This window comes from Ricinus communis, chromosome 4, assembly GCF_019578655.1.
Source record: "Ricinus communis isolate WT05 ecotype wild-type chromosome 4, ASM1957865v1, whole genome shotgun sequence".
Lineage (NCBI taxonomy): Eukaryota > Viridiplantae > Streptophyta > Magnoliopsida > Malpighiales > Euphorbiaceae > Ricinus > Ricinus communis.
In genome coordinates, this window is record NC_063259.1 from 10,437,709 (window position 1) to 10,461,499 (window position 23,791).

A 23,791-nucleotide genomic window follows, 5' to 3' on the forward strand; every position below is an offset into this window, starting at 1 on the left:
TATAATAATCACTTAAAACCCCCTTTTTGGACCTTAATGAATTAAGCTAGGCCCAAACTATTAATAGCCCACGTGTCTGATTCTCGAGCCTTTAATAGCCGCAGTCCAATTAATGCCCATTAGTGCATTTTTAGCTCAAATTCTCATCTTTTACATTATTTCCTGAATTTAGACAAGAAAAACTAAAGTGAGGTAAAATACATCTTTATACCATATTATATATAGAAACATATCATTAGAGCTCTAAAATACCCTTAAATATCTATATACAATTTAGATCGATCACTAATTTAGCCCAAAATAAATTAGTATCGCATGGAGAAACTAATAATAAAGCATAGTGTCTTAAGATTAGAGATATAAATTGGAGGATCAAATCGAATTCCGATAAAATTGTTTTGAATTTCATATTATTTCAGGATTAGTCATTTTGGCTCTGGATTATTTCGAGGTCGAGTAATTTTAGGTTCAAATGATTTTTAGGTTCTGCTAGGGTTCGGGTTGGGTCGGATTCAGGTCTTTCTTGCCCTATTTCCTTTTTGGATCTGGATCATTATATGTCCATTTGAGTTGGATACAGATAAAATCTAGTTCGGGTTATCTTAAATTTCTGGTCGAATTTCATATTAACTTATCGAGTTCGAGTTAATTTTAAATTAATTTATTTGATTTTATTTTTTATTTTAGGAATTTTATTCAGTAAAATTTTGTATATTTAATTTTTTAAAAATTTTCTAGTTCAAGATCCGATGTTTACCATCTTCTGCCTTATATTTGTATGGTCGCCTCTTTGTTGAACTATCATTTTTATTTACTTTGTATTTTTGTTGAGATCTAAACAAAAATAAAATAATACAAATTCTATTAATTTTAAAATTAATTAACTTAGTTATTTAGTTTACTTACGAAAGTGATGTAAATTAAAAGATTTTAAAGTTAAAATGGTGTCAATGTCAAAAAATTTTAAATTAATATTTTCATTATCAATTAATTTTTTTGACTCTTATAAGAAAACTATTTAATATTAATAATTTAATTTTTTTACTCAAGTTATAATTTTATTTTCAATTTCAAATATTAATTTTCTTATAAATATAATATAAAATAATTTCACTTTTCTAAAGAAAAAATTAAATGGAAATTAAACTAATAAATTACAATTTACTTTTTGATGTTCTTACTTTTTAATTATATATATATATAAATTTAAGCTAATTATTTTATTTAATAATTAACAATGTACAAGGCAATAACTTTACAAGATTAAAAATTTAGAAATGATATTACAAAAGATATTTCTTAAAATTCTAATTGAAAATAAATATATTAAAAATTAATATTAAAATTACTTATACATGATAATTAAATTTCACCAAGATGCTACTTTTATTTTAATAAAAATATATATTTCGGGTCATATGTCGGATTTTAAATCAGGTTATAGAGGTTATTAATTCGAGAATTATCAAGTTTCAAATTGTATTGGGTTTTATGTTCATATCATTTTGAACACGAATTATTTTCAGGTTTTTAATATTTCATGCTCAAATGGCTTCGGGCTCATATTACACAAATTTCGGATAACTTTAATCTCGAATTGTTTCAGATTTGAGTCATTTCGAATTCGAGCGTTTTTAGTTTTAGGTTATTCCAAGTTCAGATCTTTAATTTCTTATTAAAGTTTTAATTTATACGGATCGAATTTCAAACGAGTTGAATGACGTTTTTAAATTAATATAAAAATATGCCATATCTACTTAAGATTTGCCATCTTATTAATATAATTCAAAAAATATTTTCTGTTTTCTTTTTCTAAATCTCTTGGTATTCAAATCCTTGAAATTAACAAATATTTAATACCTATTTCACTGACATTCATGAACAAGTCAACAAATTTATAAAAATTAGATCCAACTTTTTCTTATCTCTTTCTGTGAAAGCTTCAACTAGTGACCCTTCTCAACAAGTTTTACATACAGTTTCAATTTGTATTAATAGGTGTATTATAAAGCAAGCATACTTCATTTGACCGCCCTAAAGCAACTCATTAGGTTTGCTCCGTCACCAAAGTACAAGCAAATTCGTATTTTTCAGTCCACATTTGCACAAAGGAGTGATAGAGAGAGCTCAGCAATATGTCCAGCTCAACATATACAGTTTTCCTGGTGCAGTCATCAAACAAATAACACTCTCAAATCCTTGGTGCAACCATTTAAGTGAACAGCCTAAGGCGATTGCTGATCCGCCTGCGGCATATGGGGCAATTTGACACCCTTGATCCACACTCTCTACAAGTCTGCAACCATGCAATGCTATTCAGTATTATGTAAAAGGGAAATTCTTACCGAGCTTCGGTATATAAATCACAATAAATATGAGAGTTTAATTGATAGATATTCTATAATTTAAAATTAATGAATATGTTGTTGGCGGTCCACCGCCCAACATATGTATCAATATTTATCGATTTAGTGTACAAATGACAATATCCACCAAATTACCATGTGTCCACAGTCGAAGGCCAAGTCCTTGGCATTAGTCAGGCAAATAGGGCAGGCCTGCAATCAGATATCAAATGGGGAATTTCAGTTGCTTTTAAACTGGACATAAATGAGATCTGCAAGTTTCTACGCCAAAAACTAATTCATCCCAACATCCCCTAGAAAGTCTTAACATATGTAGTTGTGGATTCTGAACGCATGGAAAACAATATATACCAAGTTATACCTGGGTTCTCTCATCCTCAACAGGAGAAGATACATTACTCGGTTCATGGTCTATTGTTGGACGATGAGCGTAAGGAACTGGAGGAGGGCGCGGTACTATTTTCTTTGATCTGCCAGTAGTACGTCTGTAGTTGAATACGATTAACTTGAATGAATGAACATTATAACCAGCGTAATTTCTAACTTAAGGAAGCTAGCAAAATTGAAATGGAAGTCTGGTCCCAATTAGTTGGGCTTAGCTGAGTTTCCAATAAGCGATTGCACTGCTGTATGAGGCAATGAAGCAGTTTAGCAAATCCTACCCGACTATACCAAATTCAAGAGCTGCTTTGTACTGGAAAGGAATCTCCATTAGTGCAGCAAGAGCAAAGGCTGTTTGTTTCTCAGAGGGAGTTGCATTCTTTGTCATAATTGCAGTAAAATTAACAAACTGTACATAACATGGAAAAACATCTCAGGTGAATAACCAACATATATAAGATTATCTTAGATGATGGAAACTAAAGCTCATAGTAATATTGAAATACCTGAAAATTATCAAATTCACGTGCTGGAATTTTGTCATCAAACTTCTTCATGTCATCCCAAGGTCCATCACCAACCCCAACAAGAATTATTGATAATGGGTATGAACTGAATGCAAAAATCAGTGGGCTACATGTTCAGTTCAAACGTTCACACACAAGTAGTAACAATATCATGTTAAAACGTAAGGACTGATTCATCAGCTTCTCCTTATATTCACTTACTAGCTCTTGAGCTATACACAACCCAGTAACCCATAAGGAACATAAATTATTTATGTCCCAGAGATGTAACTAAATTCATGATGAGAATGGTGTGACATCAAATTAACAGAAATAGAAAAGGAAAAGGAATTTCACGGCAAATAAAACTGGCTGGTTATGCAAACAGAGGTGGTTAACAAAGCACAGCAACTACTATGGCGCTCACAATCTTAAATAACATCTTTCTTCTTTTCTTTCTCTTGTTTCTGGTCTTACACTCCCCCTCCCATGATCAAGAGACCTAACCATTTGAATTATTGATTGAAGCTATTCAAAATGTGCAGATAGGCTATGTATTAATATAGGCATATATGTATAACAAGGCTGAACCTTGCATCTACGATTGACTTGATTGTTTTCTCTTCTTGTGGGCTTAGCTCTCCATGACTTGTATTGACACTCCTTGTAACCTTCAGTATAAAAAAATTATATTGATTATAAATAATGTGTGATACGTGTGTGTGTATGCAGCAGAGAGAAAGAGAGACAGAAGAAAGAACAAGCATAGCCAGCTTTGGGTTCAGACCTGGCCATCTGCAACTATAACCAATACATGGTATTGGCCTCCACTTCTTTCCACGATGTCCATTGCAGCCTGAATCACCGGTGCATAAGAAGTTGGCCCTTAAAACAATTACATGTATCTGTGAAGATGTGGCTCTTGAAATAAGCATGCAAAACTTTTAAAATAATAGTTAAGCAATTTGTTGATAGCATAAATGGCTATAGGTTTTCCTAAGCTCAAGACCCATTGGTTCATCCGCATGGAGTGTCACTTATTTCTCCACATCAAATGAGTTATACTGAAGAGAAGCTTATGGTTAAATCTAAAATGAGTTACAATCATATATATTAGATGTATATGTAGATAGCACCTATGTGATTATTTTTGGAAGACAAGGAGAAAGAAATATATATGAGCATTCTAATTAAGATGACCACAACCTAGAACATTGAGTTTATTGTGTGAAAATCATAACAACTGTGATGCTCCAAGATCAACCACCAGCTTATGGTTGATCTTGTATGCAAGGGTTTTATTAGAATTAACTGATTATATTGACGAAGGTGAGAGTAAAGTGATTAATTCAATTGATGAAGGTGGAGGGTAGAGTCCATTATTAAAATAGGGCTTGATTGTTTGGTTGGATCTTAGTTGTGACTTGAAATAATTGATTAATTGATCAATTTGAATATGAGAATAAACTGAAGAGGAAATTAAACATTTTACTTTCTTTTTTTAAGCCAAATTATTAATTAAAGTCTAAATCTTGTACTTTTTAACAATTTTATCCAATTGTTTCAAAATTTTAAAACAAATACATATACTTTCAATTTATTTCTAAAAATATTTTTTGGTAACAATTTTTAAAATATTATAATAAAAAAAATGACGTGGCAAGTTAATTCTGCTTACTAACATAAAATTTGATGAGTTAATAAAAAACAATTGCATTTAGATGTAAAATATGTGAAAGAATGCATATACATAAGAATTTTTAATGATTATATTATTAAGTCTATGATAAACTGTTTTTACTGATTTATAATTATTATTCTTTTAATAAGCACAATCAACTTCCTACATCATTTTTCTACTGTAAAATTTTAAAATTGTTATCAAAATATATTTTTGAAAATAAATTAAAAAAATGAATTTTTATTTTAAAATTTTGAAACAATTGGATAAAATTGTTAAAAAAATGTAACGTTTAAAAATTAATTTATAATTAGGCTTTTTTTATTTCAATTTTATGGATTTTTACTTATATTATTTTTTACTTATATTATTTTATATGGGATGTTCCAAGCCTAAGTGCCTATAATTTATTGCTAAAGCCCACATTTGCCTGTCATTTTATTTTTTTGTGGCTTTTATGTTGTTGATTTCTTTTCTTTTTCTACTATAGCCATTGTAATTTTTGTTTCTTTTTTCTGGAGAAGATGATTTTCTTTTTGAACTTTCTATAAGATCTTTGATTGGTTTTATATCTCCGAGCTATATTGATACTATTCTCAGGCTGAGATTGTTAAACTTTAGTTGTTTTCAGAAAATTTAAAAATGTTATAATCACGGTACTGTTAGTTACTTAATGCAGTCCATGTATTTAGAAATTTGTCTAATAGAGTTGACAAGCTCACTAGTTTTATGCGTTGAAAGGCTTCTGTCTTGATTTTGGTCTGTGGATCTTTGTTAATCTTTGACATTATTACTGCCTTATATTGTGTTGATTTTTATTTATTTATTCTGGGAGAAAATTAATAAAATAATTAGTAAATGAAAAGGAGAAAAAAGAAATTGAGGAAAATAAGAAAATGGTAGAGTAGAAAATTAAGGTTATTATATTTGTATTATTTTTCAGTTTCAGGATTTACATATTCTATTAATTAAATAGTTGATCAAAATCAATACCTTTTTTGTTAAGAAAAAAATTAGTTAAATAAAACATATGTCTAGCGAATTGCAATTCACATATTTCTAACATCCTAGCCACAACAAATTGAAGTATCGAAGCAGGGGCTAGGGGCTAAGAGCTAATCATTATATGGATTTTTCGCGATACTAATAATAATATAACTATTAAAAAAAGTATAGAAATAGATAAGAAGGAACTTGACAAATTGAAGAATATAAAGTCTGTTTGGTTCAGCGGATCAATGTCGCTGGTAGCTGGTGGCTAGTGGTTGATGGCTAATAAATTAAACTGTTTAGTAGAATTTTATTAGCGATTGCTGGTAATATATTAAATGATCTTTGAATGTATAATCTATCGTTAAATATATTTTATTTTATTATATTATATTTAATGATATAAATTAATAAAAATAATTTATAATAATTAAGAATTTTATAGTTAATTTTTTAGCTCAATTGTATTTATTATTAAAAATATTTAGAAAAATTATTTTAAAAGTAGAAATCTAAATTTAAATTCTATTAATAAACATTTCTAATTTCAAATACCATAGTTCTAAATATTATAATTATTTAACTATTAAAAATAATTTTAAAATAATAATTATTTATTTTAAAATATAAAACATTAATTATATGAGATCAATTTAAAGTAAGTTATTGTTAATAAGTTTTAATAAGGATAATAGTATCCAACTAAATAAAAAATCAAATCAGCTATGAGCTGATAAGAAAAAATTCTAAAATAGAGCTGATACAATCAACAACTGATTAACACTAAATCAGCTATCAACTATTATTTTTTAAATCTTTACCAAATACTTTAATATAGCTACTCAGTTATCAGCTACACCAAATCTTTAAACAAAACACCCTCATAATATCAAAATATAACGGGATACTTTAGGAATAATGAATGTTTTAGTATCAATGGATTAAAAGATATTACAAACTTTTATATTTTAGTTCGTTACCTAATATGCAAATAAAGTGTTGAATAAATTGTCTAAATAATATGAGAAAATAAAAATAAAAATAGCAGTATACTATATATATATATATATATATATATATATATATATATATAGTATTTTATTAAAAAATTAAATTTGTATATTTCAAAATTGACGGAATTCATGTATTCATTTTATTTTATATTGTATTGAATAAACTGACATTGAATCTCTTGCTTCTAAGAAAATGATTTTTAAAATTAAAATATATCTGATTAAGATTTTGATTAAAATATAATAAAAATATAACTGACATATATTATATTGTACATTAGTAAGAGAAGAAAGTTTACTTTTAACTTTTATTAAATTCTTTTAAAATATAAATATGACATAAATTAGATTCTTAATAAATTTAATAAGATGCTATATATATGATTTATAATATTTTCAAGGTATATACTAATTTTTGTTATAACATATATTATTTTATCTATATGCATATTGTTTCCAGCATTTTTGCAAATAATATCTACTATTTTTCTAAATTTTTTTATTAACTTCTAATTTTCATATTTTATCTTCAAAAATCAAGTAAAAATCTTTTAAATTGCTACAAACTCTGATTCAAAATCAACCAAATCATTCAAAAATCTAACCAGATAAAAATTTTAATTATTCATAATTAAAATATATTCTGAAATAATTGAATTAGATGTTAGCTTAGCTTTTCTTTCTATGTAGTGCTTTCAGAATTGTTTTTGAAACTAATATAGGATTAAAGGATTTCTCTTTTTGGATTTTCTGAGGTGATTTGTCATCGATTTTAAATAGAGATTTATACTATAACTATTAAAAATTTTGAGTTGGGACAATATTTTTGTAAGAAAAGCATTATTAACGTATAAATGATATTTCTTTTCTTCTTTGACAATTACTGAAATTTTCTATTTCCTTTTTGAGTTTCTGAATTTTTTTTTAAAGTGAATGGGTAGAGTATAGAGCATTAACAGAATTCAATTTAAGACCAACAAATATCAAAATACCTATAGTTAGACACTTAGTTAGATGGAACTTAATACATATAAAGTTAAGTGGACGTTTAACACATATAAATTGTTTATATTTTTTATTCTTTAGTAATATGTTATTTCTAAAATATTACTTTATCATCTATAAGAATTTTACCCAGCACGTTCTAGATTAAAATATCAAAGTTAAGATGCAGCCTATGCGAGGTTAAGATTAAATAAAACCAAGAGTTTTACTAATGTTGCTAACTAAAGTAATTGGAGAAAATAAATTTAGCTATTGAAGCCAACAAAAAGCAAAAAATATGTATTGACCTTACATGAATTTCCTCATGAAATGTAACTGTCTATATAGTATCCCTCTCTCTCAACATCTTCTCTACTATTTCATCCAAACAAAAATATAGTTTCATCTGTGACTACTTTTGAGGGAGAGATTTAGCAACCTGCTGCCTACAAATTTTTTTATAGAATTATTGATGTGAATTCTTTCCCTAAAGCTAGCGGACTGACTCAATTACGGCCTATATTTATAGCCTCCCCAGGATGCTATAATATAGAGATGTTATTCAATTCTTTGAACAAACTATTAGCGAATCTATTAACACAGAAGAACGTGATAAGGTTTTGAGTGATTAAGATAAATATTCTTTAAACCGATATTAATTTGCCTGTGTTATACTTTTTCCTTTATAATAATGAATTCATATTACTCATCTTTTGAATGGGAAAGATTATAAGATTTAGGCTGCAAATTACACAGAAGCCATTAAGTTGACCCGATATACCCGAAGTAAAAGACCCTAAGCAACCAAACTCCATGTGAAGAGCCCCAAAACCTCAAAGTAAAGAAGAAAGTATACTTGACGCTCTTAGCTCTACCTGCGTGCACTATACTTAGCTTTTCAGTTTCTTGGCAAATTATGGTCAAGTATAGTAATTGTGGACGATCTCGGCAAGCGGAAAGTTTTCATCAACAAACAACAGAGATTTTTTATTGTCTTTATTAGAATGAAGTTACTTTATCTAAATTATAGCAAAAAAGTTCAATTTGGCCGCTGGCACCCCCTCTTATTATTTAGATTCAATTTAGCTATCTTTTAAGTTTAAGTTTATGGACATTTTAGTCCAAACCTATCTTTACATATTTAGTTCAAATTAGTTCTACTTGTTACAAAAATAGAAAAATGAGTTATACTCTCTCTAGAAAGAGAGTGGATACAATAAAATATTAAAAGAATTAATTTCTTATATTAAATTAAATTATTTAAAGTAAAAAATATATATTGATATTTAAATAAAACACAATAAAAATAAATAAATATCACTAATTTTTAGTGCTTTTAGTGTTTTTTCTTTTAATAATAACGGTGAAAGAGACAATTACACCGGTGGTGCCGAAAACGATGGAGATAAGCGCGATTTCAGCAAAAATAACAGTTATAATAACTATCTATCACTTAATTATATTAATTGTACTAAAATTATAAAATAATTTTAAATGTTATTATAAATTTTTTAATTATTTTTATTTTCGAGAGAAAGTGACTCTTATTTTCTTATTTTTTTCAAAATAAAATTAATTTGAATTAAATATATAAAGATTTAAATTAAAAAATTTATAAATTAAAAAAAAAAAAGGAGTAAATTCATCATAGATAAGAAGGTTAGTTTATTCCTAAATTATATCATGGAGTCGCCATTTATTTGAGAGTCAATATACTAATAAAAGAAACAAGAAACCAACCTGAGAGTTTTAAGCTGGGAACAATCTTTTTGTAACAGGCTAGAACTTCTTCAAAGCCATGGCAAGGTGTATGGTCACTGTGAAAGCTGAATACCTCGTAATCATGGGTGGTGGCTGTAATGAAACAAAATGAATTAATCATCAACCACAAACAAGAAAATGACTAATAAAGAAATGGCGTAATCTATATGACTTTTGACAATTTTGGTCAAACTTTCCAATTTTGAAAAAATGACTCAAAAGAAATAAAATCATTAATAATTTTAGTTGGCTGCTAGAAGGAAAAAACTATAGGATTCATTTTGTCCATCCTTGTTGCAGATTTGCAACCACCAGAGAATTAAAGGAGAAGCATTGCTTGTGATTAGGAAGAAGAAGAAGAGGAAGAAGACGCAGTAATGGTTGTACTATTTGTTGGAGAGAGAAACCTACCTTTTATTTTATGTCCTTTAATTAAGGATACCCATTTCATTCTTCTTTTCCCTGTTACCTCTCTCTCATCCGAAGGTTACCATCCTCAATGCACAAAATTTCACATTTCTGAATTTATATTCTAATCTAGATCGCCCAAAATCCCCCCAAAATTCTTTCCCAAGGAAAAAAAAAAAAAAAGTCAAGAAAACGCATTACCAAAGAAATAACAAAATTGAACTGCTGAATTTGCTTAAATTGAACCCAGCTTTTAGATTTTTGTTCTTTTAAGGAATAATTTTATTGTTTAAAATTTGAGGTAAAATATAATTGAAAACATAACGTTTGGGTATATTTTTCTGGTTTTTTTCAAATTATTCTTGGTGTGATTAATAATGCAGTTTATTCAATCTCTTTCTATGCTGGAAAAAGAAACGGTACTTTTATTAACAAATGAAACAACATTGTGAGGAATGTTCATGGTTGAGAAGGATAATTACTGAAAGGATATTTCTAACTATTTGCTATATTTAGCTAAATTTATACTTACATCCATTTCCTATCGCATTGAATGAACAATGGTATTGTTGCTAAAAAGACAAACTTTAAAATTAAAATTTGTTTAATAAATTGAGATTTTAATTAAGAGATATCAAACATATACTTCTTATTGTACATCTGCAAAAAAAAAAAATTCTTTTATAACTGTTTTCTAAATTTTTTTAAAAATCCAAATCATATGTAACATAAATCAGATTTTTAATAACTTTATATAAAGTCAATTTGTGACATAACATTTATTATTCATGATATTTTTCAAAATATATATTAATTTGTATCATTGGATATACTATTCTAATATAAAATATATCGTTTACCGTGTTTATGTAGAAAACATATTCAATTTTTTTAAGTTTTGTTTATTTTTTAATTTTTATATTTAATTTTTGAAAATTAATTAAAAACTATTTAAACTATTAAAAAACACTTGTAATGATGTTAATTTATTAACTTTGACTCAAGATAGATCAAATCACATAGAGATCTATCAAAATAAATAATTTAATCGTTTATAATTGAAATATACTCTCAAATAATTAAAACAGAACTTGTAGTTTTGCTCTTCTTTTTTTTTTTCATTAACGATCGATTTTATTTTCAAAATATTTTCTAAAACTAATATAGAATTGGTATTTACGTTTATTTGGAGGAAATTTGCTTAACAATTTTAGATAGATCTTAATTTGTATACACGAAAGGTATAAGTCTAAAAGGGCAAAGCTAAAATGCAATTTTGCAAAATTATTTTTAGGAAAATATAAATCTAAAAAAATTTCTAAAAAATTGGTGTAATTGTATAAATTCTTAAATATTTAAACCAATATGAAAAATCAATTTCGGGGAACTGGCAAGCACTTACCATCTCCAAATCCAAAACAAGGAATTAAATTGTCTTCATCAAAGGGAGCCAAAGTCTTTCCAATAATGGAGATGGCTTTCTCATATGGATTCGGTTCATTACCAATGGCATGCAGGCTACGATTATCGAATGAAACTTTTCCTTCAAGACAAAAGCAATGTGTTAGCTACTCTCCAATCCATACCAAGTGTCGTTTAAAGTAATTAAACAAAAATTAGAAAACTTATTAATAGTCCTACTTATGGTAAAAATATCTTATTATAACTAGAATACCTTTTCCATAAAAATATTTAAAATTAATATTTTTCCATATCAAGAAGATAATTTATTTCTTTTTTTGGTATGTTTTAAATTATAATCCAATTTTCTTTTTTAATTATTAGTTTAATAAATAATTATTAAATATACGCTTAAATTGTCAAAAAACATACGCTTCATAAAATAATATGAATATTATCACATACAATTAATTTTTATATTTTATATTTTAAAATTGTAGCTTTAATGAAAAATATAATGAGAATATTTTATAGAAATTGTGATAAAAATTAATTAAAAAACTAAATTGAAAATTACTTATCTTTTAGGACGGATGGAGTATGAATTTGATCTCTCATCCTATTATATTTTTTTCTCTTCTCATCCATTAATATTTCCATTCATTATGAATAAAGGTAAAATCATAAAATGGTGATTAATAGATTCTTAAAAGCGGACTGACCGATAACCAAGCATATGAATTTGACCCCATTTTAGAACGAAGAAAGTAAATAATAAGGAATTAAACTAACTCACTTCAAAATAATGTAATTATTATGCTAAAAAGAATGCTAGTAACACTCTCTTAAATAATTATTTTTCTATTGATTTGTTTTATTTAACTTAATAATTTAATAATTTATTGTTTACTTAAAAATTAAATTAATTTTATATTTTCTATCTTAATAAATAAAAATATAAAAAATTAAGGAAATCGTTGAAAGATGTGTTTAGTTTGGATGATTTAAAGCACATAATGAAGCTTCATTTGAATTATTAAAGCCAAAACTATGAATTATTAAAGCCAAAACTCATTTAGGACTTTCAACAAACACCTTAACTACCCCTTCTTCTCCTTTGCCTTCTCCGCTAAATCCTATTTTAAGACCTGCAAATAATCACAACCCATTTTCTACACAGTCTTCCAAGGCATAATATTCCACTAAATAAAAATTTTAATCAGGTATTGTATCAAACACTTCCAAGGCATAAAACAAAGCACAAGATTCACGTTACCAATAAAGTAAAGAATTAGCAAAAACAATATCAGAGTTAAATAAAGTTGTTTTAATCAAATGGGCATGAATAACTTTGGTCTCTTCAACAGTATGATGTGCAGATTTTGTGTAGTTAATGAACAATGGAATGATAAGAAAAGAAGGTGGTTCTTCTTGTTCATATTTGATGGGTTGCAGAATATGGGTAGTGAATATATAAGTTGGAAAAATGATTGGAATTATCTTGGTCACAAGTAACATTGGATCAACATATTCTTAGAAAAGAACTTAAGATGTAGCCTTTATTTGACATGCAATTTTTAGTGGAGAAACATGACAAAATTGTTGATCGAATAATTAGTTCTATATGTGCAGATGTGAGTTTAACAAAGAGTATTTATGGTTAAAGTGTGTTCAAGAAAGAGAATTTTCTTTAGTAAAGAAGAGTATTTGTTTTGCTCAACCAAAAAGAAAAGAGTATCTGTTTTGAAAAGAAATGTGCATATTATGAGAAAAATTAAAGTATTATAGAGAAAGAAGAGAAAGAAGAAGAAGTGCGGTGACATGTACTCTAATGAGTCCCAAATTTAAAAGAAGTTTGACGCAATTTCCGTTCTTCAGCTCCGTCATTAACAGGTCAAAAGAGAGGCTTAAGAACTTCGTTTGGCAAAATATTATGTGCAACTGGCTAAAAAAAAATATAGAGGGTCAATCTGCACCTGAGGTTATACTTTAGGGGCAAATTTGAGCCTTTTCCCTAAAAAGAATATTTTACACCTAGGAGTAGACACGTAGTCAGGAATAAATTTAAAAGGAATAAAACGTAGAATTAAATTTTAAGAAGTCATTCTAATATATTATAAATTTACACTATAATATAAATTTATAAAAATTAATATTATTTTAATTTTAATAATTTATAAATATAATTAAATAATTAATTAGTCAATTATATATAGTATTTAGTTATTAATCAATCATATATATTATTTTTATATATTAAAAAATTATATCTATTTTTAAATTATAATCAGTGGTATTCGATAATAATGAGATTTATTTATATAATTTTGATTTGTATAACAATTAAAATTAATAAATTATTTAAAATAATATTGATTGATTCTCTAAAATTAAAAAATAGTTTTATAATGGTAGAATGTTACAATGGTACTCTAACAAAATCCTAAGCTATTTAATTTTCTTTTAATAAAAGAGTTTCTTCTTATTTAAATTTTAGAAAGTTAAATTTTCCTATTTGAAATTTAAAAGGAATAAACTTTTCTTAGAAATTATCTAATTTTATAATAAATAAACCAAATTAAAATTAGGTACACCTTGATGAGGGAAAAGAACTATGAGGAAGCAAGAGTTGGAGCCGCAAGAAAATATTAAAAGAGCATATGAAAAGAAGAAATGTTATAGAAAAGAAAAGGATACTCCATAACTGACAATAAAAGGCAAGAGTATACTCCTTTACGAGAGTCTCATTCCCATATTCTAATGTGGTTGAAGGAGAATAAAAAAGATATTCATGGGTCACAAAAGAGGAATCCAGCAAAAAGAGATCAAAGAGATAAAGAATAAGCATTGTGCCTTTCTTGAAGATTATGGGCATACAACATATAAGTGTTTTCCTTTAAACAAAGAAATAAAAAGGTCAATTCAGGGAGGAGAACTCAAAAGTCTCATTGATAGAAGAAATGAAGAGAGGAGCAGAGACCGAAACAAAAGACCTAGGGAAGAACTGAAGCATGATGGGAGAAGGGAAGAACCGAGATAGGTAGAGGAAATGCTGGGGTAAGTGAACTTTCTCCCAACCGGGAAGGATCCTATCAAGTCAGATACCACTTTAACAAGGGGTTTATAAGCTAGCTACAATGGGAGGAACCGTGATATCTCGGTTTTGAAATATAGATAAATTAAGAAAGTGCTACTACCAGTAGAGATAAAAGGTATTATGAAGCCACATTTCGTGTATCATTTTATATTTTATTTCTTTTATATATTACATTTATTTTTTCTTCAAAAAATATTGTGCATTTTTACGATGAAAAATATCAAAGTCTCCACGATAAGACAGTTTGGCTAAAGGAACCTAGCTAATAAAGTCTCCAAGATGAGATGGTTTCACTAGAGGAACCCATCGAATAAGGTCTCCACGATGAGATGGCTTCGCTAGAGGAACCCAGCGAATAAAATCTCCAATATGAGACGGTTCTACCAGAGGAATCCAGCGAATAATGTCTCCAAGATAAGATGGTTCCGCCAGAGTAACCCATCGAATTAGGTCTCTACGATGAGACAGCTCCGCCAGAGGAACCTAGCGAATAAAGTCTTCATGATGAGACAGTTCCGATAGAGGAACTTAACGAATAAAGTCTCCATGATGAGACAGTTCTGCCAAAGGAACCCAGCGAATAAAGTTTCAAAGATGAGACGGTTCCGCCAGAGGAACCCATTGAATTAGGTCTCCACGATGAGACAGTTCTGCCAGAGGAACCTAGAAAATAAAGTCTTCACGATGAGACGGTTCCAATAAATAAAATGTCCATGATAAGACAGTTTCGTCAAAGGAACACAATGAATAAAAACTCCACGATGAGACGGTTCTGTTAAGAGAATCTGATGAACAAAGAGCCTTTATAATAGGATGGTTTCGCCAAAATAACTTCACAAATGAAATTGACGGGATGAAACAGTTCTGTTAGAAGAAACTTAGCGAATGAACGACTCCACGTTGAGTCGGTTATAATTTAACAACCACGCGCATAAAAGCATGGTTACGAGGCCATTAAAACAATGAAACTTGACCTTCACAACGATACGATTCAACCAAAAGAAAATAAGAAATGACAATTGAGTTGCAGATCGATTCACAAACCAAAAGGGGACGTTACAAAAATTCAAGATCGGGAGACTTCTCTCTTTTTGAAAAGCAACGTACGTGTGCTATTGTTGTCTCCTCACAGTGCGATTCGTCCTGAAATGAAAAGAATTCAGTCGCTGATGAGGCAACTGGCAACTCAATTGATTCCCCCAAAAAAGGACATAAATATCCTAACCGAGCTGAACCACGAAAGCAGAAAGGGGGGTGGGGGTTGCTAGTGATGACTAAGGCATATCTAGAAGGAGAGTCCTATCATGATAGGATTCTACCTATCTTGCAAAGAGAAGAAGAGTCCTATCATGATACGGTTCTACCTATCTTGCAAAGTAAATATGGTTCTATTAGGATTCAGCTCACCTAAAATCTAGAGAAGTCCAAGTATGAATAATAGTAGGAGATCAAGGTATATATACAAGAGACTTAAGAGGTAAGATAAAGAAATAAGGTCATTCGGTAGTAATTCTCCTCACTTTATATCACTCAAGCAACCATCTAACTTGATCGTCGGAATGAATATATGATATTCCCTCTAAACTCTTGTTTTAGCAGAATCAAGCCAGGAAACCGATAAAGGATCCATTAATTAGTTTTTTTTAATTATATTTATTTTAAATATATAAAAAATAGAATTGGACTATTTTAATTTTACCAAATTGATGACTTGTAGGAGGTGGTACCTCGAACAAAATTTGTATTTGAAAATCTTCACATACCTGTCCACTCATTGCTTTTAGTGAAATCGATGCCGACAATCAGATTTGATGATTCCAAGCCAGCATCTTTCAAGGCTATTGTAACCTGTAAAAGGGAAGAGCTACTGTAAATTTTAAGAGTTGGGACTAAAATTATGTCAGTGTACACCAATCCATGGGATGCTTGTAGGCGTATTTAGATATATCTATAACTTATCCTATCTCATTTGATCTAATCTAGCATTAATTAATATTTGCTTATTTGTGTTCAATGTGTCTGTCTATGCATGATATTTTATATGTTTTATTTTCATTTCTTACAATTTATAAAAAAATTTAGAAGAAAACTGCATCAGCATTTTATTCATGCTCTTTCTCAAATCCCTAATCAATGATCTTCACTTCAAACACAGCTTTCCTAAATCTTAACTTCAATAAATCTTTTCTCAAGTCCTCAACCCTCAATTCAAAAATGTGAATTACAGTGGTGGTCACTCAAATTCTCATTAATTTGAAAAGAAAAAAGTCCAAAAACTTTTGTTCTGTTCTTTATTCAGTTTTATCCCCACAGTGATCATTTTATACCGATTAAAATATTAATATGTGACATTTTCTACTCATGATTAATACTCATTTCCTACATCTTTCATATGTCATTTTTTTCTTTTGATCCGTTCAAAAATATAGTCCATCTTTTTATTTTTAATTGTTAATTTAATAATTAAATTCCTAAAATGTCTTTCATTCATCAACATGAATATTAAAACCTATAACTAATTTCCATTTTCTTGACTTTAGAATTACATATTGCAATACACACTTTTAGAGTTCAAATGCAAACTTCTTTTTTATTTGAATTTCAAAAATTATACATAAATTGACAAATCCATCAATATTTAAATTATTATGCATTGTAAAAAGTCTACTAAGGATATTTTAATAAGTTTTTTAATCCAAGTTGAACAGTAGAAGTATTGACAAAGTCTATTATTAAGCTCTTGAGCTTTTTTATTTTATTAAGTCCTTAAAATATTAATTTATTTAATTAAGCATTATACTTTTATTTTTGGTTTTATTAAGGATTTTTTTATATATTTTATGACACTTTTGTTTATTCTATTAAGCCGTTATATCTTTTTTTTTTATTTTGATTAAGGACCATTAATTCCTTAATACAAGTAAAAATTAAAATATAAAAGTTTAATGAAATAAAATAAAAAATAAAAAATTCAATAAAATAAAACTGAAAAGCTCAAAAGCATAAAAATATATTTTGCTAGAAGTATTTTATCTTAATTAATATAATATCTAAGTATTTAAAATGTTTATGTATATTTAATTTAGTGATAAATGAGATTTGCATACGGATCTAATACTATAATGAGTAGATAAAATATTAGCCTCATTAATTAAAATATCCATATATCAATATGGAGGCCCTCGGGATTTAAAGAGTAACTGGTCGTTTACCAGTGCGTTGCACGGCCATTATTATTTTAATTATAAAATTAAATTTATATATACAATTTAATATTTTTAAATATTTAATATAAATTTATAATTTTATAAAAAATAATAGCAAACTAACTATTATTTTTAAATATCTTTAATTGTTTTTACTTTTAATAGTACAATAATATAAAAATTATGTTTAAAATATTTATTTATTAATTCTAATATTATATAAACTAATACTACCAATATAATTGATATTACTATTTTTTTAGAATTAGAAATTATTATATAATTAAAAATTAATTTATTAGTGAACATAATATTAAAAATATTATTTTTTATAATTAGAATTAATACCTAATTAGAAAACTAATTTATTAGTTAATATAATATTAAATATAATGAATATGTTATTTTTTAAAATAATTATTATTTAATTAGAAAACTAATTTATTATTAATATGTTTTTTTTTAGGATTAGAATGAATGTTTAGTTAGGAATGTAACTTATTAATCAATAAATTAATAGAAAAAACTACAAAATAAACTTGAATTCAACTTGTTAAAATAAATACATATATATTAAAATAAAATTTTTATGTGTCAAAAATTAAGCACACATATAAAAAAATTTAAGGTTTCAAAAATTAAAATATATATATAGATTCATTAGAATTGAAGTTAAAAATGATGATAAAAATGAGAGGTTAAAATTTATAAACGTTTTTAAAATTAAATAGTGAGTTCAGAGTAGGCCTAATTAGTAGATTGCTAAGATTGACCTACTATATCTAACAAAAGATCTTTAGACGTTTTTACTCTCTCTTTTCAGTTTTGATACATGATTTCCAATTTATATACAGTAACTAAAAAATTTAGTTTCTTTAGTTAAGTAATACTCCATAGTTCACCAGTATTTATATTAATGCTTGGATTGAGAAATTTTTAATGCTTGGATTGAGAAATTTTGAACGAAAAATTTATAAATTTAATTTAAATTTATCATTTGGTAAGTAAAAAGATATTCTAAATTTATAGATTTTAATAAATTCATCACCCTCTGAAATCTTTTATTTTTTAAAATTTTAATTTTCTACCATCTATTTTTAAAATGATATATTGCTATACTACTTTTTTATTCTAATATTGTCTTTAATTAATTTATTTTATCTTAAAATTATTTTTAACTTTAAATAAATATCCATTATTTTTATGCTTAATTCAAACAATGAAGTTTTAAAAATCCATAAATTTTAAATCCATGGATTTCAAAAATTCCTCAACCCAAAGTACCTTAATATTTTGAAGTTAAAAGATAATTAAGTAAAAATATTATATATCACACTGATAGGCAGGAGTTGTAATAAATAATAATAGAATGTTTAGTGTTTTTCTTTCTTCAATTAATGCCACTACTTTTTATCATTTTTTACTAAAATATCCTTAATAGACTTTTAATACAATGCATTATAATCTAAATATTAGTAGATTTATCAATCTATTCATAATTTTTAAAATTCAAATAAAATAATTTAGCATTAAAACTAAAAATATTTTGTATAATAATTTAAATTTTAAAGTCAAATAATAAAAATTAATTATAGATGTAGATATTTATGTTAACCAATAAAGAGCATTTTATATATTTTGATAATTAAAACAAATAAATAAATAAATAAAAGTGATATATATTTTTAGAGGAACTAAAATAAAAAAATAGCCAATCAAGATTAGACTAAAGGAGCAGATTTTTTCTAAGAGTCATTTAGAATTTAATTGTAAAAAATGAATAACTTGTAAACTTTGGACAAATGGCCAATTTGCTCTTGAATAGCCCTCTTTTACAGTCAAATTCATCTAATTTAAATTTTTCAATAAATAGCGTTTCAAACTTATATTCAATGATAAAATACAATCAATTTAAATTTTTTAAAAAATAAAATAACACTAAATTTTAAATTTTAATTGTATTATAAAAACTAAACATAATAATTATTTCATTAATGACTTTCAATTTTTAAATTTTACTAAACACACTATTATATAATACGTTATTAGATTTTATATTAATAAATTAATAAAATAAATATTAAAAATAATTTTTATAATTCAATTAAAATTTAAAGTTATTTTAACTTTTCAAATTGTGTGTATTAGACCTTTAAATATAAATTTAAAAATTATTTACTAAAATTTAATTAATACATTTAATTTTTAAATATAAATTTAAAAAATTATTTATTAAAAAAATTTATTATTAAACGTAAGTTCAAAAAAACAAATTCGCCCTTTATCCTCTAAACTTTCAAAATCGCTACCGCTAAAATAAAAGATTCACTATAGAGAAACTCTACCTCTGCTAGAGATAGTGAGAAGTGACGAGTAGGGGTGGGTACTAACAATAACTACGATATTGAACGTAGTGGCAGACAATTGACTAGTGACCAGGGTGTGGGGCTAGAAATTTAAACGCGTTGTCGCATTGGAAACAGCATCTATATCTCTTAAACAAATCTAAACTATACATATTCGATGCTATTCTTTTTTATAGCGCCCTAAATGAGAAAATTATAATTGAATAAAAGTATAATTGTATGAATTGTTATTTCAGTTTAATAAAATAAAGATAAATTTCAGTGTAAATAATAAAAAATCTCGAAGCTAAATGTTTAGGTTAGAAAAACTTTTAAAAATGTGTTTCATATAAAATTTTTTAAAAATAAATTATGATACTAAACTATTTTATAGAAATATTTTATTTTATTTTAAATATGATATATCATTTTTTAGAATATATAATAGTTATCACTATATTAAAGTAAATTTCTTAAAATAAAATCTAAAAAATTAAATAATTATAACGTTTAAATTTATTTTCATTTATGATTGATATGAATGGATTGAAATAAAAGTTTTAAACTATATAAAAATTGTTATAAAAAAATAATTGTGAAAAGATTTTACTTTATTAAATAAATATATATTGTATGACTGAAAATACTGTTACAATTTTTATAATATTTTGTTATAAAGGACTAAGTACAGTTAATAATCTATAAATAATTAATATATATATTTAACTTGTTAATAAATATATATCTCAACTTAATAAAATATAAACTTAAATTTTTATTTTCGTATGATAAATAAAAAGCATAATTTTATTTTAGTTAGTACAAGTTCAAAAAGCATAATTAGTGGAGTATTTAATTGTTCCGGTGGCAAATATAATATTTACTAAACATTAAATTTTAAGAATAACTAAAAAGAAATTCATGTGGTTTACTATTTATTATATAGTATGTTTTTAAATAAAAAGATACTTATGATTAAAATATATTTCACTATTAAAAGTTTTTATTTATAAAAATTTAGCAATATTTACTTTAATTAGTTATTATCATTTCATGTTTGATATATGAGTTTAAAATTTAATAATTTTTAATTGTGTTATTTAACTATCAAATTATATTTTAAAAAATTATTAATCCGATGAGATTGATTTAATAGTCAAACAATAATGTTTCAAGTTATTAAATTTTAAATTTATTATTAAATAATAAATATAATAATAATAATAATGACCGATTAAAATAAAAATAATTAAATCTTTTCTAATAATTATTTTTAACAGTAAAATATTTTTTATCACAAATTTTAAATATATATTAAAAATTATCAAATAATATAATATACTTTTTATCTCTAAATTTTTCCTATTTCGGAACTGATTCATCTCTTCTTATTAGAAAAAAGAATGATAAAGGAAATTAATTGTGCACATATGCATGTGTTCATAGTCAATCAATACTGCTATCATAAAAAGAAAACGAAAAAATAACAAATGCAAACTAAACTAATGAACAAAAGGGAAAAAATTGTTATGCTCTTAAAACTCATAATTAAGCTCGAATCTTTTATTTTTTTCCATTAGAATTTTTAATTTTTTAATTTTTCATTAATTATTTATATTTTATATTTAATTGGCTAAAACTTTGATAATAATTCCCATTTTGAAGTAAAAGAATAAAGTAATTAAAAAACTGATAAAGAATTTAAAGTTTTAATAGAATAAAATAAAGTGGAAACATAAAAACTACAAAATTTTCTGATTTATAAAAATAATATTTTTTATTTTTATAAATTTTTCTGATTATTATATAAAAAAACGTTTATTTTTTTTTTTCAATAAAATTTGATTTAACAGAATTATATAGAATTGAAATTTTTTTATTTGATCTGTTTAATATAAAAAATATGAAAAGCTTAATATTAAAATATATTTTTTAAAATCTAGTTATAATTTGGAAATATGAAAAAAGTGTTTCGATTTTTCTTTTATCAAAATAGCACGAATAAATATAAAATATTATTTTTCATTTTCATTAAGAATTTTTCTAAAAATCCAAAACAACTATTAGTCAATGACGAAATTGAAATAGAGCAAACGAGAAAGAAAAAGAAAAGAAGACAAAGGGAAGAAGAGAAGCACAGACCTGTTCCAAGGTAGAAAAATTATCAGGAATGAAAGCATATTTCTGCTTGATAGATTTATTCTTCTCAGAATCCTTTACTTGACTCGTACTACTATTAGTCTTGTTATCCAGTGATGGTTCTCTATACATTTTTGGATGAAATGAAGTTGAAGATTGCCTTCTTATGAATCTGCTGCCGCCGCTTCCTCCGCCGCTAACAACATGTCCTTCCTTTTTAGGCTTAATATATGAAAATAAGCTACCCATATCATCTTCCTAAACCAAGAGAAAGTGGCTAAAGGAGGAGCAAATATAGACGACAATCAACCGGAGGAAAGGGAGAGGAAGGAGCTGATGATCGATTGATTGGTGTGATGAACAAGATCGAATTTGATGCTTTATGCCTTGTGGACATAAAATCTGGTACAGCGTGTTGGAATCTTAATTTCCTTTTTTATTTTTCCAGATGCTGGGAACAAAGTTAAAAGGATAATGAAAAGGACAGAATTGCGTTGAGAATGGGACTTTCAGGTTCTAGGAATCTTAAAGGCAACACTAGCAAAATATATATATTAGACTCCAAGACATCAATTTCTTTTTACTATATTTTATTTATACCCGGAGCTAAACTAATCCATTGAAACACCTTGTGTTATTGATAACTTTCAACTTTATCTCCATATGTGTATACTAAAACATTAATTTTTTTTTTGAATTTGTTAGAGAAAAACTTAAATATATTTGATATATTCTCAAACACTACCTCATTTATATAATATTTGATTCAGTTGAATTACTGCACTAGCTTAAATAATTGAAATAGCACGGTATAATAATTATTTCACTGGTTCAGATATTTGAGGCGGTGCAGTATAATGATTATTTATTGACTCAAATAGTTGAGGCAGCATAGTCTAAATAATTACTGCACTTTGCTAGTTAAGGTGGTGTAATATTTATTCAAATACCCAAGGGCGTAATGAAGAATCATTATGCAAGAATACTGTTGAGTCCGCCCGTATTTATTTACCTATCTTAAGTGCTTGAGACGGTGCAATATTTATTTTATTGACTTGAATAGTTGAGGCGGTGCATTAATCATTTCAAATAGCTAAGGCAGTGCAATGAAGAACCATGATGCAGAGACTTTATTGAATAAATACGTATAAAATATATAGAATGAGAAAGAGTTGAGTGGTTTGAGAAGTTGAAGGTAGTGAAAAGATATTTCAGGAGAAAGTATATTAAAAAATTGTCACGTTGTAGGAAAATAGAGAGTTTCAGTGCACCACTTTCTTGATAACAACTTAATTATTGAAGAAGTTTGAGAGTTAGAGAGTTTGATGGCACCAATTCTTTAAAGATAGTGTGGGCTGCGGTTTCAGGCGCGCATCCAAGTGCCTTTAGCGGCCGCAACACTGCAAGATTTTTCAACATAATCGAGTATACGCTAACCAGTCATAAAGACTAGCGTTCAGAGAAAGGCATTGCTACCTAGGTAATCACCAGGACACTTTTTTTTTAAAATTTG

At 26.3% G+C, this 23,791-nt stretch overlaps 1 protein-coding gene across 2 annotated transcripts; it reads right to left on the reverse strand.

Annotated features, from left to right (window-relative positions):
- Positions 1–1,894: 1,894 nt before the first annotated feature.
- On the reverse strand, positions 1,895–22,854 carry LOC8289563 (E3 ubiquitin-protein ligase RGLG4). Of its 2 annotated transcripts, XM_048373243.1 has the most exons (11): positions 22,282–22,853; positions 16,352–16,436; positions 11,493–11,633; positions 9,662–9,775; positions 4,041–4,138; positions 3,845–3,924; positions 3,254–3,359; positions 3,029–3,156; positions 2,728–2,851; positions 2,502–2,558; positions 1,895–2,296 (listed from the first exon to the last, which is right to left on the reverse strand). In XM_048373243.1, the coding sequence occupies exons 1-11, from the start codon at positions 22,525–22,527 to the stop codon at positions 2,213–2,215; spliced, it is 1,263 nt and encodes a 420-aa protein (XP_048229200.1). In that variant the 5' UTR covers positions 22,528–22,853; the 3' UTR covers positions 1,895–2,212. The 2 variants fall into 2 exon arrangements, with proteins under 2 accessions (XP_048229200.1, XP_048229201.1); XM_048373244.1 differs by lacking the exon at positions 11,493–11,633 and having other exon boundaries at positions 22,282–22,854.
- Positions 22,855–23,791: the final 937 nt, after the last annotated feature.